We start from the raw sequence: 16,324 nt of genomic DNA, 5'->3' as shown, positions 1-16,324 counted from the left end.
ACTGCTACAGTCATCAATGTACTGGAAAAAGAGGTGAGTGAGGGGGCATGAGTTGGACTGAAACAAAGAATGTTCCAGATATCCCACAAAAAAACAGTAATTTCTCCTGTCTAAAAATGATCTCTGCCCATGAGCGCTTACAGATCTGCATAGAGATCCCCTCCTGGCCTGTTAAATTTTAAATGTTTTACGGGTAGTGTTATGAATCCTTTAACAGCTCTTAAACTTGGTGCAATGCTGCACTGGAGTTACACTGCATGCAGTGTCAAACCCAACTAGTGTAAGAATACCTCCTCCAAGGGACTCACATCGCCCCCCTCCCCCTCTCCTCTGCCACCCCCTTTAGGAGTGAGGTTAGGATCTGAGTCCATTGTTATCCTGCAACTGCAACATCACTGTGAAGCAGACATAACTTTGCAGTGACACTAGACATCTTAATGCTAATATCAATAACCTGAAATGTGTGGATAAAGAAGGCTGTTTATATACAAATTATACCTCAAAATCAGACAAAGTATTTATTTTTTTCCATTTTATTAGGATTGTTGTACTTGTACACCTGGAATAACATCAAATGTCACAGGATGTATTTTGTTTCAGATTTTCACCAATGGTTAATTAATGAATCCCAGTTTGTATATTTGATTCAGCTGGGTTATATTAGTTTCTTCTTAAGATACAGAAAAGGCAAACTGTTGATTATTTTATTATTTGTTACTTGACAAGGGACAGCCACTGACCAACATGTTCTAACACATGGAGTAATCTTTAATTCTTAGCTCAGTTTGATTGCATTCTGAGACATCGTCAAAATATGTAATGGTTGATTTGGCTATTGTGTTAGAATTTTTCTCTTTTTGGGTCAATAGGGAAGAAGAATCCTTGGCTTGATCACATTCCTTTTTTATACAAGGTGGTCCAATTCAGGATGTGACATCTTGTTGGGAATTATTAGTCTGATCTCGGGAAGGGGCTCAACATTAGCGTTCATATTTATCTTGATTTGCATAGGAAGTGTCTCAAACAAGTATTCATCCAATACCAGACCACTTTGTTTCAGTTTGCTACACTGTGCTATTTCTACTGGAAGCTCTTCCAATGGATTTCCTTTGAGTTCCAATCTTGAAAGTAGGGAACACTGCTGGATCTTCCCACTAAGGGATGAGAGTAAGTTATTGTTTAGCTTCAGAGTCTTGACCTTCTTACACTGGAACAGCTCATCTGGTAGACTTTCCAACTTATTGGAACTTAAATCTAGGTACCTCAGGTTTTTGAGGTATCTAACAGATGTAGGAATGGCAGTGAGGCGATTGTTACTCATGTCTAAATGATGGAGCTTCTGAATAGTGAACATACTATTTGGCAATGTTTCAATCTGATTGTTTGATGCATTAAAACGTTCAAGGTTGCTGATGAAACTAAAGCTATTTGGGATGGATCTGATTTTGTTGAAACTAAGATTGAAGGAGGACAACTTGCGCAGGCGTTGCAAGTTTTCAATTTCTTCAATTGTGGTAAGCTCATTGCCCTGGAGGTTCAGCTCGTGCAGGTTGGAGAGGCCAAAGATGCCTTGTGGGATCTTCTCCAGACCACAGCTTTGCAGATCAAGGCGGGCCAGGTTGACCATACTCCCCAAATTGTGGAGCATCTCGAGCTTGTTCTTATTATTCAATATAGACAGCTCAATCAAGTGGGGTGCAACGTACAGTACATTGAATGGGATTTTCACGAGGTTGCTGTTGATCTGAAGGATTTTCAAATAGCGGAGTTCTTTTAAGAATTCCAGTTCCATCCTTTTATCGTCCGCATTGACGTCTCCAATCAAGCAAAGAGCTCTCAATCTGGTCAGTTTACCGATCCATTCAGGCACTTCCTCGTGAACTGAAAATGTGACTGACAATGAGTGCAACTTGTTGCCTAAGAAGAATAAGGCGGCTGGTTTAATGGTCACTATGCAGTTCACGATTGAGAGTTCTTCCAGATGGACAAGTTGGGTTACCTTGGTGTTTATATTAATATCATTGCAAAGTTCCATCTTTAATGCCTGTATCTCAGTAACATCATAAACCGCCTCGGGGATTCCTGTTAACATGAAAAGGTGAAGTTCCAACTGGTCCTGGTTACCTCTGATCAGCTGTTGCCTCACCTTATCCGCAGACCAGTCGCTATTTAAACTCAACAGCTTCAGCTTTTTCTCACTTGTCTCAGACAGGAAGACGGCGAAGTGTTTGCAGTACAGGGGGTCGTACTGATCGATCAGATGCAACAGGAAAGCAAAATCATTCTTCACGTTGGGAATATCGCTGAACTGGCTTTCCCGTTTTTCAAAGGAATACTGCTTCAGCGGGGTCCTCAAGATCCAGATGAGAGTGTGGAAGCAAAGCAATGCATAGACAGCCACTAAAGCCAGATAGAGCAGGAGCAACCTCCTGAGCAAGAAGGCAATACTGAAAGTACAAATGAAAACCCCATAACCAATCACCGCTTCTGTGCCCGGTCGGCATATAATGTCAAATACGACCGCGTCAACGAAGACGGCAAAATAACATAAAATCGTTATACACTGCAGGGTTTTTAAAACCTGTTGCCCGACGTAGAGTTTATAGATGGTGTCCTCTTGCTCCACATGCAGCCTGAATTTCCTTACTTTCTCAAACAAAGCTTTGGCTCGCTCCCCATCCTTCTTGTCCAGAAGCTCGTTCTGCCTCTGTATAACTGGGTTATTGCGGGTGATGCCTTTGCTCGAATCTCTGATGCCCGGGGAGATTGGTTTCGGTAATGCGGACGCAGTCCAGCGCCTCTCCTGCGCTTTGACGTTCGTGCTGCTTTGCTCAGTGACTGCCAGAGAGAGGACATCGGATGTCCACGGTGACTCGAAACACTTCTCTAAGATAAAGATCAAATGTTCTATTTTAGAGCTTGTTTTGGGGAACTTGAACCAGAAGTTGCTACAAATCATTAAGGCGACTGTGTGGAGTAAAATGAAATAGGAGAAATATTTTGGAAACCAGGACACTGCATGGAAATAGCATGCCTGGTTGACATAGCGGTACTGCTGATGGTCCAAATTCGTCTTCCCCTCATCGACAGCATATACAGCATCGATATGTGAGACTTTAGTGAAATCTGGATGAATTACTGTACCATGAAGTTCGGTTACATTGGGAGCCGCAGCAACGTCTTCCGCGGTCGAGTTGACTTCAGTATGTGTCCGGTTCTCCGCAGAATCAGCAAGAATTGGTAAACATACAGTCTTATCTTTGTATATCTGTGTGGTGCCTCCAAACACAGCGATCATCAACATCGTTATAGCCAAATAATCCATGAAAGTGTCCCACCAGGGTTTGAAGATCCGGAAGGATGGAGGGGCTTTACTCACTGAAGAAATTTCTTCGAAGGAAAACATTCCTAAATACAGAAGAAGAGGACCATTATTCTTGAGACTCATTCTCAAGTTCCAATAGGAAGATTCCCAAACATGACTGCAGTGGACGATTTGTCACCAACAACAATGAAATTGAGAAATTAGAACCTTGTTAGCCCAATATCTAAAATGTGGGTTTTCACAAGTTGAGCCTTGCTCAAAAGATACTACAGCTAACAATAGCAACTTGCATTCATATAGCGCCCCTCACTGTATTAAAACATCCCAAGGCGTTAGCAAACAAAATTCAACACTGAGCCACATAAGGAGATATGATGGCAGGTGACCAAAAGCTTGGTCAAAGAGATGGGTTTTAAGGAGCATCTTAAAATAGGTAAGAGAGGTAGTCAGATGGAGAGGTTTATGGAGGGAATTCCAGAGCTTAGTGGCCGGGCGACTGAAAGCACAGCCACCAATGACGGAATGATAAAAATCCAAGATGCACAAAAGGCCAACATTGGAGGAGCACAAAGATCTTGGAGGGTTATAAGGCTGGTGGAGGTTACAGGAATAGGGAGTCAGGTGAGAGATCACAGAGGTGATTGACACCAAGGATGAGAATTTTAAAATCAAGGGAGTTACAATAGACCAGCCAGCACAGGGGTGATGGGGGACTGGGGCTTTGTGTGAGTTTAGAATAAGAGCAGCAGAATTTTGGATGAACTCAAGAATACATAGGGTGCAAAGTGGGAGGCCAGCCAGGACAGCATTGGAATAGTTGAGTCCAGAGGTAACAAAAGCATGAATGAGAGTTTCAGCAGCAGATGAACTGAAGCAGGGCAGAGATGGGCAATGTTATGGAGGTGGAAGTAGAAAGTTTGGTCATGGAGAGAGTATATGGGGTCAGAAGCTCAACTAGGAGTAAATAGGACACCAAGGTTGCCAATGGTCCAGTTCAGTCTCAGTGTCCAGGGAGAACAATAGTGTTAATGACTAGAACAGAGTTTGTGGCAGGGACTGAAGATAATGGCTTCGGCCTTTACAGATAAAAAGTACCATATGAAAATGCCATGTATTGTGGGAAAGCTAAGACAGCATGAGATACTGATATGCACCTTAGTGCATTTGTTTGGATTTGAGACAAAGTCCTTTTTTTACCCTTAAAAGAAACAAATCTGGGACCATTTCTAATGGTGCACATATGATATGCTGAGCATTAGGCAGAAAAATTGGCCAGAACTGTTGGTCTGGTGACTCCTGCAATTAAATGTATCTATATAGATAGAAGCAATCTTGGCTGTCTTAGCTCCCCATGATAAAATGGCCTGCCAGTGCTCACTCGATCAATTCAGATTTGAAGATTATCCACATGGGTGATGCTATATGCCTCCATAGAGCTGTATCTTAGCTTGAGTCAAGGTCTATAAGAGAGGAGGGGAAAGGACAGGGAACATTGGGGAAAAAATAATCATTTAGTAGTATAGAACTTGAGTATTGCTGAAAATAGAGGCATGTTGTCAAAGCCTTTCGTCTAGCACTCATCAGGACAATCCGCAAGAATAACCAATGTAAGGGAAAACAACAACTTATACTGCATGAGAAGAGAGTGCTGATTGGTTGACAAATGAACTCTGATTGGTAGAGGTGTTGCCATAGAGAATGCATCAGTTTAGGGTGACTGACAGTTAACTGCAAGCTTTGTTTGAAATTTAAATCAGACAGCTTGACTGTGATTGGTCACGGCATTTCCCTGAGGAATGAACCAGCGAATGGCTGTCACATATTTTGTTCAGCTGGAACAGGCATAAAGTTTGTACATTTTCTTTCTGTCTGCAAAGAACAGGGTCCTGTGTATTAATATATGTAGCTTCCAGTACGCGCAAGTGTGCCACACTGCGAGCCCTACTGACAATCTTAAATTGGTTGTCAGCGTAATTCCTAGCACACTGTGAATTATTTAGCAAATGTTATCCAATTGCAGAATCACATCTAATGTTGGAAACTGTGTTTTGGGTTTTGCGAGCACGGGCTGGTTGGGTACAGCCATATCCTGCCCGTTGTGAACAGCAGAAGGGACGTATTGTTTGATACGATCCGCCAGTATTTGGGACGTACGGCCTATATACCTAGCATCACACTGGCATTGAAATTCATATATCACATTACTCATTTGTGTGATAGGCAGGATGTCCTTTTGGCTTGACGGCAGCATCCCGTTAGTGGTGAACACCACACGTGTTGCTACTGCATAGTAACAGCGTGAAACAGATAGATTTACCTGTTGCTCAAATATTTGGGATACATTACTCTTTCAGGGTAATTTGAGGTAGACTGGGCACTTTTCAGGGCCAAAAAAGACTCCCTTAGGCCCATTCATAAGTTTGTGCAATATACCATGAGAAATGATCTGATTAGGGTAGCCATTGTCATGCAGGACTGTCTTTGATTCGCCCTATTTCAGCATCAAGCTTGCATGGTGAGCAAATGGCTCCAGCCCTATTTGAGGCTGCCGATAAGGTCAATCTTATAACGCATGGACTGTAAGAATCCCAATGCGTGTATTGACCAGTGAAGGTAGATTTGCAGTAGACTGTGGTAGAGAATCCGTTAACAGATTTCTCAACTAGTACGTCAAGGAAATGGAGATCGTTTGACTGCTCCATTTCAAAGGTGAATTTGAGCGTAGGATGAAGCCGATTAAGACATGTTCGCAATGGGCAAGGTAAGGGCCACACCCTACCAGCCCGTTCTTGCAAAACTCAAAATACAGTGTCCAACATTAGATGTGATTCCTCAATTGGACAACATTTGCTAAATAATCCACAGTGTGGTAAGAATTTCGCTGCCAACCAATTTAAGATTGTCAGTCGGGCTCACAGTATGGTGCATTTACACGTACTGGAAGCTACACATATTAATACACAGGGCCCAGTTCTTTGCAGATAGAAAGAATATATACAAGCATTGCGCCTGTTCCAGCTGAACAAAATAAGTGACAGCCATTCGCTGGTTCATTCCTCAGGGCAATGCCTTGACCAATCAGAGTCAAGTTGTCTGGTTTAAATTTCAAACAAAGCTTGGCAGTTAACTGTCAGTCACGTAAACTGGTGCATTCCCCATGGCAACACCTCTACCAATCAGAGTTCACTTGCCAACCAATCAGCACTTTCTTCTCATGCAGTATAAGTTGTTGTTTTCCCTTACATTGGTTATTCTTGCGGATTGTCCTGATGAGTGCTAGACGAAAAGCTTCAACAACATGTCTCTATTTTCAGAAAAAATAACAGTTCTGTCATCTACAAATCTGATTTAATGTTCTGTAAACTCACAGTTGTGCTTCAGAAAAACCTAATAGTATACATTACAAGGCAAGACAGAAGGATGCTGAACTCCACTTCATATAGGTCCTTAAAGATAATATTTTAGACAGGGCTAATTTATTAATTATGTTTAAATATTGATTGTTTTATGATTCTTCATTTCTATTCTTTGTAGGTTCTTCCACTTGTCAGAAGATCATACTTCATTTCCTGGCCTAAAGAATTTCCAGGTGATTTGTTTCCTGCACCCTGATAATGTTCATGAGCTGGCAATTAGGAGTTTAGCAGAAATTGCAAATTATTTTTCTTAGTGTACCTTTATGTGGATCATGTGACCATTAATTTGAATTATAATAATCTCCAATTCATGTCATTTCAGCATTTCAGTTTTTATTGACACTTTGCCCCCATTTTCCCCTCAATTTCCTCTTGTGAATGTGGTGGTTCATACTGTGTTATATTTTCTCAAAGTTAACCAAACACTTGCTTAGCTTCACAGATGAGAGGTAGAGCGTGTCAGAAGGCTGTTTACCATTAAAGGGAGGTTTGATATGGTTTTCATCTGTTGCAGACCAAGAGTTTCCAGAGCAACTGGACAGTGATTGGCTGTAGGAATGCTGACCGAACACACTCTTTCTGAGCCCAGGGATGGTAGGGACCAATTGTAGCACCAAATTGACATTTCTGCCAAGATTAATCGACTCAATATAATTGGCAGTTTAATTTATTGAGACTCTCTCCCCCAAAAAGCTGTTGAAGCTGGAGGGCCAATCAAAAATTTAAAAATTGGAATGGATACATTTTTGTTAGATAAGGGTATTAAAGGTTACAGAAACAAGGTGGGTAGATGGAGTTAGGATGCAGATCTGCTGTGATCTAATTGAACGGCGGAACAAATTCAAGACACTGAATAGCTTACTCCTGTTCCTATGAGTCCATAGCAGATAGGAAACATTTCAGCTGGAAAGATTTCTTCAATGTAATCGGGGTCTCACTGTCCTCTCACATAAACAATCTTAATCACTTGATTAAATTATAACTCTGTGTAACGATATCTCATAGACTGTGACACTGAAGGCTTGAACTGCTACTGTTTACATCTCGTACCGAATTACTCCAATGTCCCATTAGCTTATGTTTATGCCATTCAATAGTAGTACTCACCTATTACATTTTACAACTAGTTGCACTTCAGTTTTTCCATTTTTCATCTTATCCACTAAACTCAATTCATTTTGTTGTTTAGTAGTACAGAACTTGAATATTGCTGAAAATAGAGATATGATGTTGAAGCTTTTCATCTTGCACTCTTCAGGCCAATCCACAAGAATAACCAATGTAAGGGAAAACAACAATTTATACTGCAAGAGAAGAGACTGCAGATTGGTTGGCAAATGAATTCTGATTGGTAGAGGTGTTACCATGGAGAATGCACCAGTTTACGGTGACTGACAGTTAACTGCCAAGCTTTGTTTGAAATTTAAACCAGGCAGCATGACTCTAATTGGTCAAGGCATTACCCTGAGGAATGAACCAGCGAATGGCTGTCATTTATTTTGTTCAGCTGAAACAGCCGCAATGTTTGTACATATTCTTTCTGTCTGCAAAGAACAGGGCCCTGTGTATTAATATATGTAGCTTCCAGTACATGCAAATGCGCCACACTGTGAGCCCCTGACAATCTTAAATTGGTTGTTAGCGTAATTCTTAGCACACTGTGGATTACTTAACAAATGTTGTTCAATCGCAGAATCACATCTAATGTTGGACACTGTGTTTTGAGTTTTGTAAGCATGGGCTGGTTGGGTACAGTCAGTACCTTGCCCGTTGTGAACAGCAGAAAGGATATTTTGTTTGATACAATCCGCCAGTCTTTGGGATATACGGCCTATATACCTAGCATCACACTGGTATTGAAATTCATATATCACATTACTCATTTGTGTGATAGGCAGGACCTCTTTTTGGCTTGACGGCAGCATCCTGTTAGTGGCGAACACGACACATGTTGCTACTGCACAGCAGCAGCGTGAAACAGCTAGTTTCACCTGTTGCTCAAATAACCTCCTACCTCTTGCATATTTCTGATACGTAGATGATACGTTTGCTATATTTGAATCCGCAGCTGCAGAAATAATTTCCTTAAACGTCTTATTAGACTCCATCATGCGCTCAAATTCACCTTTGAAATGGAACAGTCAAATGAGCTCCCTTTCCTTGACGTACTAATTGAGAAATCTGCTAAGAGGTTCTCTACCATGTTCCACTGCAAGCCTATCTTCACTGGTCAGTACACGCATCAGGTTTCTTACAGTTCCATGTGCTATAAGATTGGCCTTATCGGCAGCCTGGTAAATAGGGTCCGAGCCATTTACTCTCCATGCAAGCTTGATGCTGAAATAAATCGAATCAGATCATTTCTCGGTGTATATGGTGCAAACTTATGAATGGGCGTAAGGGCATCTTTTATGGCCCTGAAAAGTGCCCAGTCTACCTCAAATTACGATGGAAGGGTAATGTATTCCAAAAATTTGAGCAACAGGTGAAGCTAGCTGTTTCACGCTGCTACTATGCAGTAGCAACGCTTGTGGTGTTCGCCACTAACAGGACACTGCCATCAAACTAAAAAGACGTCCTGCCTATCACACAAATGAGTAATGTGATATATGAATTTCAATGCCAATGTGATGCTAGGTATATTGGCCATACGCCCCAAAGACTGGCGGATCATATCAAACAACATGTCCCTTCTGCTGTTCGCAACAGGCAAGGTACAGGCCGTACCCAACCAGCCGGTGCTTGCAAAACTCAAAACACAGTGTCTAACATTAGATGTGATTCTGCGATTGGACAACATTTGCTAAATAATTCACAGTGTGCTAAGAATTACGCTGACAACCAATTTAAGATTGTCAGTCGGGCTTGCAGTGTGGCGCACTTGCGTGTACTGGAAGCTACATACATTAATACACAGGGCCCTGTTCCTTGCAAACATTGCGCCTGTTTCAGCTGAACAAAATAAGTGGGCCATTCGTTGGTTCATTCCTCAGGGCAATGCCTTGACCAATCAGAGTCATGCTGCCTTGTTTAAATTTCAAACAAAGCTTGGCAGTTAACGGTCAGTCACCGTAAACCGATGCATTCTCCATGACAACACCTCTACCAATCAAAATTCACTTGCCAACCAATCAGCACTCTCTTCTCATGCAGTATAAGTTGTTGTTTTCCCTTAACATTGATTATTCTTGCGGATTGTCCAGATGAGTGCAAGACGAAAAGCTTCGACAACATGTCTCTATTTTCAGCAATACTCAATTCATTTTATACTGAATCTATTAAATAAAGATCCTAAGGTTTGGATTAGTAAAAATATAAACATTTCACACCTATTATAAAAATGATAAATAATGAGGGAAACATGTAAAATGAATAGCCTTACCCACTGATGAAAATTCTTATCTGGGTAAGTGGGTTCATAAATTGATGAGCAGATAAAGACTAAACTCTGAAACAGAAATATTAACAAATATTTATCAGCACATTCATTGTCGTCTGAGGCATAATTTATCTTCTTGTCTCTGTCCCTTTTTTTTTCCACTTTTCTGTTCTCGCCTGAAGGGCTGGCTTGCACAAGTATAGTTTTATTGGTGTCTGCAGCCTTTTAGCTCCTCACCTGTGTGATCATTCCCAACCGTGAATGTTGGTAGGCTATTTGACTATGACAGCATCACATCTGAGCCAGATCTTTCTTTTGTCCAACAACCAAGCCTGGACAACCTTGACCCTGTTCTACAAAATTAAAAGCTGGATCTTGATTACCTTGATCCTGCTCAATAAAAATAAAATTTGGACGTTGATTGTCAGTTTTTTTTTTAACTGTTGCAAGATACTTTTGTTCTCCACTTTTCAGTGTCTGTGACTCTGTCTCCTCCTCTTCATCCTACCCACATGCCTGTAAATTATCCTTCTATGTGAAGGGCACTATAATGAGTTGTTATTAATTACACTATTGAAGACAGGATGGGGTCTGAAGCTCTCTAAAGAACTCTGCCAGTGATCAGAGAACTCTCAATAGGTTCCAAGACTTATTGTGTTTAGAATGTCTTTTATGCCTTAACCAGAGCTCCGAATGTTTGTGTTGTTTCCTGCTTCTCTGTTTTTTGATGAGGGTACAAGCCTGTGTCAAGTTACTATCGCTCTCTATTTATTCCTGACCTGCCTGAACTAGCACAGAATATGACCAGGCGGACAGATGGGTGAAAGACCTGCTTTTCAGTCTCCAACCTTTAGCACTCTTTCCTAGCCATTAAGAGATTTTCTGCCTACTCATGTCTCTCTCATGGGAAGGGCCTAACCTCTACATAGGTCTATTCCTCACCAGTGTGGTTGACCATTAGAAACTTGGTGGTGAACCTCCACCCTCTGCTGCATGGTATCAGCCTACCTTCAATAGTCCTACAATTCCATATTCACAGAAACCAATAATAAATTATAACAGCAATATGGTGTTCTTCATTTCAAAGGATAGCATAACTCATCTATGTTAAAATTACAGAGACAATATTTGTTTAAAACAATTCCCTTTCATCTTTTCTCCCATATCAGAAGCTCAAACTTTTGTTCTTTCGGAATATTAACAGCATTATAATTGAATCTGATAGATATTGCTTGTTTTTGTCTTTTTTTTTTTGAGGATGTTAATGCAGATTGGACTGCAGTTCCGTAAGTGCCAGTGCCTTCCACTCTCTGTCACCCAAATGTCCATTCTTCATGTGTCAGCATAGATAGTATCGGCAAGCTATTGAACTATGATGGGTGTGAATATTGAGAGATCCTGGCTTAAACTGATGGTCACACACATGTAGTTTTGCAACAGGGATCACTGGAGAATGAATACTGGTGAATTTTCCTCCTCTCTGGTCAAATGACTTTGAAGCCAATTGCACTATGCCTACTGCATTGCCTTGGCTGAGATCAGCTGAGCCCAGCCTAGTGACTGAACCAGGGATCTCCTTGTTCTCTGCACACTACGTGACACATGTGCTCACATTTATTGGGGGAGAAGGGAGGCTGAGCCCACACCAATGAGTAGCACTGTAGTTAATCTACACATTCTCAAAGACCCATGGAGTATGTAACAATGCACTCACAAATCCAGCAGCTCTGATTCAGGTAGGTTCCAGAGACTGTATGCACCTCTGTGAAACACAGATGTTTAGAAAGAGGCTGTACGCTATCAGAAGAGAACTGGGCCATGAAGGGATAAGCTTCAATGGGTTTTTCTTATAGCGTCACTTATGGCACAGAAGGGGCCATTCGGCCCATCGAGTCCATGTCACCTCTTATCCTTGACTTTTCCATGTTCTATAAGGTACCAGGCATGTTTACTAGTGGAAAGATTATACTGATCATAGCATGGAATAGTCCTTTTTTCCTGTCCTGGATCCCAGTGGAAGCCACATCACCATCTGTCCCCTGTTTTTACTTTGGGGTGGGGTGGTGTTATTGCTATCTAGGGCTGGTGTTAAATTTCGTATCATTGCCTTCTGATGCCTTTGACAACCCACCCCCCACCACAACCCCAATCCTCCTCAATTCTTGGTCCCATTTTGAGACTTTCATTATCCACTGGCAGCTTATTGGCTCTGCAGAGCAGCTGAAAATGTTACCACTTCTGCACTAACAATTTTGACATAACTGATATTATTCTTGCTAGTTAACATATACTGATTATATCAAAATTCTGGTTTATTTCCTAAATACTAAAAAGTCAAATAACAAAAAATGATAGACACTATCATGATTTAATTGATGGGACACAATGGGTTAAACACAGGTCCTTTACCACTAGACCTAGGTTCAAATCCACCCCATGTTTGTGGGACGAAAGGTTCCTTTGGCTGTTGGTTGTTTTGGGTACTCTCAATACAGTTCCTAGTGGACAGGGGCCTACAGCATTGTGACCCTTAATTTAGCACTAAATTGGCAATGTCACTCAGACTGATTTAAGGATGGTTGGTGTAGGACATGGAAAAATCTGTTACAGTGGTGCAGTAGGGGTGAGATATTGATAACATGGGACAGAGCAGAGGGAGCTTTGTAAAATGATGCTAACAAAATAGTAAAATAGTCATGGGAAGTGTAAACAGTCAAGAATACTCATATTCATACCTCAATGAACAAAAGGAAACATCCAGTCTTACTAAACATTACTGCACTCAAGTAGCATCAAAGGCATTGGATACTTAAATGTTCTATTGACTACTATTGTAAAGCTCTAACCTATACGACAAGTTTAAACTGGCATTCACAATTGACATTTAATCAGTCACTATCTGGGTTTCCAGTTTTGTATGGGCTGTTTGTGGTAAAGGAGGATAATGAGACAGGGGAAGGTCCTTTTTCACAATGGTCAAGAAGGCTTCTTCATGGGCCAGCCAAGAGGTGACACAGTGTTCATGGACATTTTTATGATATGGAGTTTTCTGCCCTGACTCCCAAGGAGAATAGAGTGGTTAGGAGGGGGAAGAAAAAGAATTGGTGACTGAAGGGATCACAGAGTATATACAAATACTAAAAATGATCTGACTACAAATCATTGTCCAGACAGCATTAATTCTTCAGGTCACCAAGGATTTGAAGTGGTAATTTTCAGATTCCTTCAAATGACACAAAAATAAAGTGGAACACAAGACTTGTAAAAGTCAAAATAAACATGTACACTTGTTTCTTCATGTATAATAGTATCATTTTTAATATAAAAATGTGACTTCAGCAGTTAAAACAGTTCAAATGAGAGAAATACAGTCAGGCAGTTTAACACCATTCCAGATAACCAAATGAAATGATTAATCTTTTTAATATCTGGTTTGGACAGCATCATGTCATCAGAATACTCATGGAACTGGAACATTAAATCTTTTTTCTCCTTTAATTTTTTTTTGTTGCCAATCTCCTTAATGAGGTCAGAACTTGAGGCAGCAATGTTCCTGTACACATGCAAGTACTGTCTACATTTTGCAGTAAAAGGTCAAACCTGGAACCTTCTTGAGATAGTTAGCTCAGTTCCACCTTGAGCAGCATCCTTAACAACTTTTCTTTAATCAGAAAAGACACCCGTTTCTTTAACCACAGCAGTATTGTTACTGTTCTACAATTTATCAAACTAACCTCCAATGAACCATCTCGATTGTGGCAGTACTAATTCTTCAACTGTTGCTATTTAATCCAGTTTCATTACCTTTTCTCTATATCCAATTATATTAATAGCCCAAGGTATGAAAATAATCAAATTTACCATTTTGTTCTTCCAGTGATAATTCAGTCCATGCCTTCTTGTTCCCAATTTGCTAGCAAATGGAAACAATCTTTCACTATGCACCCTCTCAAAACCTTTCATAGTCTGCATAACCTAAAGTGGAAATATGTGCTAAGTTGAGGAAAGAGGGAAAAAAATGCCACATTGTGTCTTAAGTTGCTGGAAATGCTTTATAAATTTTAGATATTAAGGATTACACAAAGTAATTTTTGATGTTGCTATACACGACTTAAAGCTGCCACTATATGGTATGGAAAGGTGCTTCATCTTAAAGTGGAAGGTACAAACTGGGAAGTAGAAAGAAGGTTGTGGAAACAGGGTGAAGTGAGGTTATAAAAGGATTTGTAGATGAGAACGAGCATTTTGAAATCAATGTGTTTGGGGGGGAGGGGGGTGGAGGATGAGGAGTCAGCAAAACTGAACAAAGACAGGAGCAAATGGTAGGGAGAATTTAGTTTGGAGTATAATTCAGGTAGTTGAGTTCTGGATGAATTGGGAGTTTATGTAGATTGGACTCAAACAATTGTTGTGTGAAAATATTATAGAAATCAAGACTGGATGCAGTAAATGCACAAATGAGGGTTTCAGTAGTGGAGTGGTAAGTTAGAGGAGGCAAGTGATGTCAATAATAAGCCCCCAATATGCACTGTTATATATAATTGTGGATAAAACTGAAGAGATTTCTACAATTATGGTAAAATGCATCCATTACAATAAAGAACAATGTCAAAAATTACTATAATTTCACATAGGTATTTTTGAGATGACAGTAACAGCATTTTGCTATTAGTATTCAGCATTATGGGGGCCAAGTCATTCTGTAATGTTATGGCTGTGCAGTGTGATCAGTAGCACAATTTGAAATTTAGTAATGAACCATGTTAGATACATTACCATGGAATGTTGCTGGTTTCAAACCAAATCAAATCAAAGAAACTACCCTGAGCCCCCAGCAACATTTAAAAAGATAGGAAGATCCTGGGGAACTCATAAATAAAAAGAGAAATGCAGAAACAAACAGCACATCTATTGACATCTGTAAAGAGAAATATGTCAGCATTCCGGGTAGAAACCTATCATTTGTAGGACCAGATTATTGCACACATACACAAAAGCTACAAAATTTAAACATTCTTATCTTTGTAAAAATGAGCAGCAATATTATGCACAGGTTGTCTTAGGCACACAAGATTAGAGCAATTTCAGCTTGCCATGATCTCAAAGACAGGTGAGTTAGTTGTAATCTTTGATACGTGAATATCTATTTAATCAGATACAAAAGACTAAATTAAAACATACAAGTACCCACACAAAGTAGATGACTCTTCAGCTTATCCACAATTAAGAAGTTTTTAAAAATTTAACACTGACCTTTTGTTTCTTTGGCTTTCTCTCATCTCCCCTTTTTCCCCAATTTGGCTCTCCTTAGGTCTCAGATTAAAAAGAATAACTTGCATTTCTATAGTGCTCCTCAGAAACAAGAAACTGTCAAAGTGCTTTATATTGAAGGAAAAAAGTTTTACTTTCATTGGCCAAACTTAGTGAAGCAAAATCTGATTAATCAAAATTATTCAACTTGAAATTCATTTGATCATTTTGAGAAATGTGACAATGTGATTTAAAATATTACCCATTTTCACAGACTTGCATTTGATTCTAGTTACTATTTAAATGGCAGAATCTGTTTCACGGATTTTTATAGCTGGAAAGTTTATTCATAATTCGAATTTTAGAAATTAGTCCATCAGGATTTGCCTTTAAAATCAATCCCCAGATTCACAATTTTACAAAAAATTGCTCAGATGTCAACAGTGATGAATTGGGTCTTGATGGCACACTGATGTTACCCTATGAGCAGCTGAAACGTAGAAATCAGAAAAGTTGCTAATTCAATTCCAGGCCAGTGCTAAGTTGGCTGATATCAGCCAAGATGGCAGAGTGGATGCCTCAGAACCAGAGTTACAGAGGCAAAAGTCAGCTGGGGTTCCGGCTCCATATTCTTGTTGGAAGTGCACGTTTGTGGATGCAAGATAAGGAAAAGTTCAGACTTGGCTGCCATACTGGCCATGGTTGAATTGTCGCCAGATGCTTATTTTTATGGCTCAGACATAAAAGATAGGGAATTCCAGGATTTTTGACTTTGGCCCTCAACCTCTACCAAGAAAGGCAAGTGCACCAAACCATGGGAACACCATCACTTCCAAGTTCCCCTCCAAGCTGGACATGATCTACATTTGGACACATATCGCCATTCTTTCATCATTGCTGGGCCAAATTCCTGAAATTCTCAACCCAACAACATTGTCTGAGCCTCCTCAGCAC

At 40.3% G+C, this 16,324-nt stretch overlaps 1 protein-coding gene across 1 annotated transcript; it reads right to left on the bottom strand.

Annotated features, from left to right (window-relative positions):
* Positions 1-579: 579 nt before the first annotated feature.
* LOC137347420 (volume-regulated anion channel subunit LRRC8D-like) lies at positions 580-3,032 on the bottom strand. The gene has a single exon (XM_068011856.1). It carries the CDS (start codon positions 2,957-2,959, stop codon positions 905-907), a length of 2,055 nt encoding a protein of 684 aa, XP_067867957.1. The 5' UTR covers positions 2,960-3,032; the 3' UTR covers positions 580-904.
* Positions 3,033-16,324: the final 13,292 nt, after the last annotated feature.

This window comes from Heterodontus francisci, chromosome 32 (genome assembly GCF_036365525.1).
Source record: "Heterodontus francisci isolate sHetFra1 chromosome 32, sHetFra1.hap1, whole genome shotgun sequence".
NCBI lineage: Eukaryota > Metazoa > Chordata > Chondrichthyes > Heterodontiformes > Heterodontidae > Heterodontus > Heterodontus francisci.
Note: the sequence above shows the minus strand (reverse complement) of the source record. Positions and strands in the feature narration are given on the sequence as shown.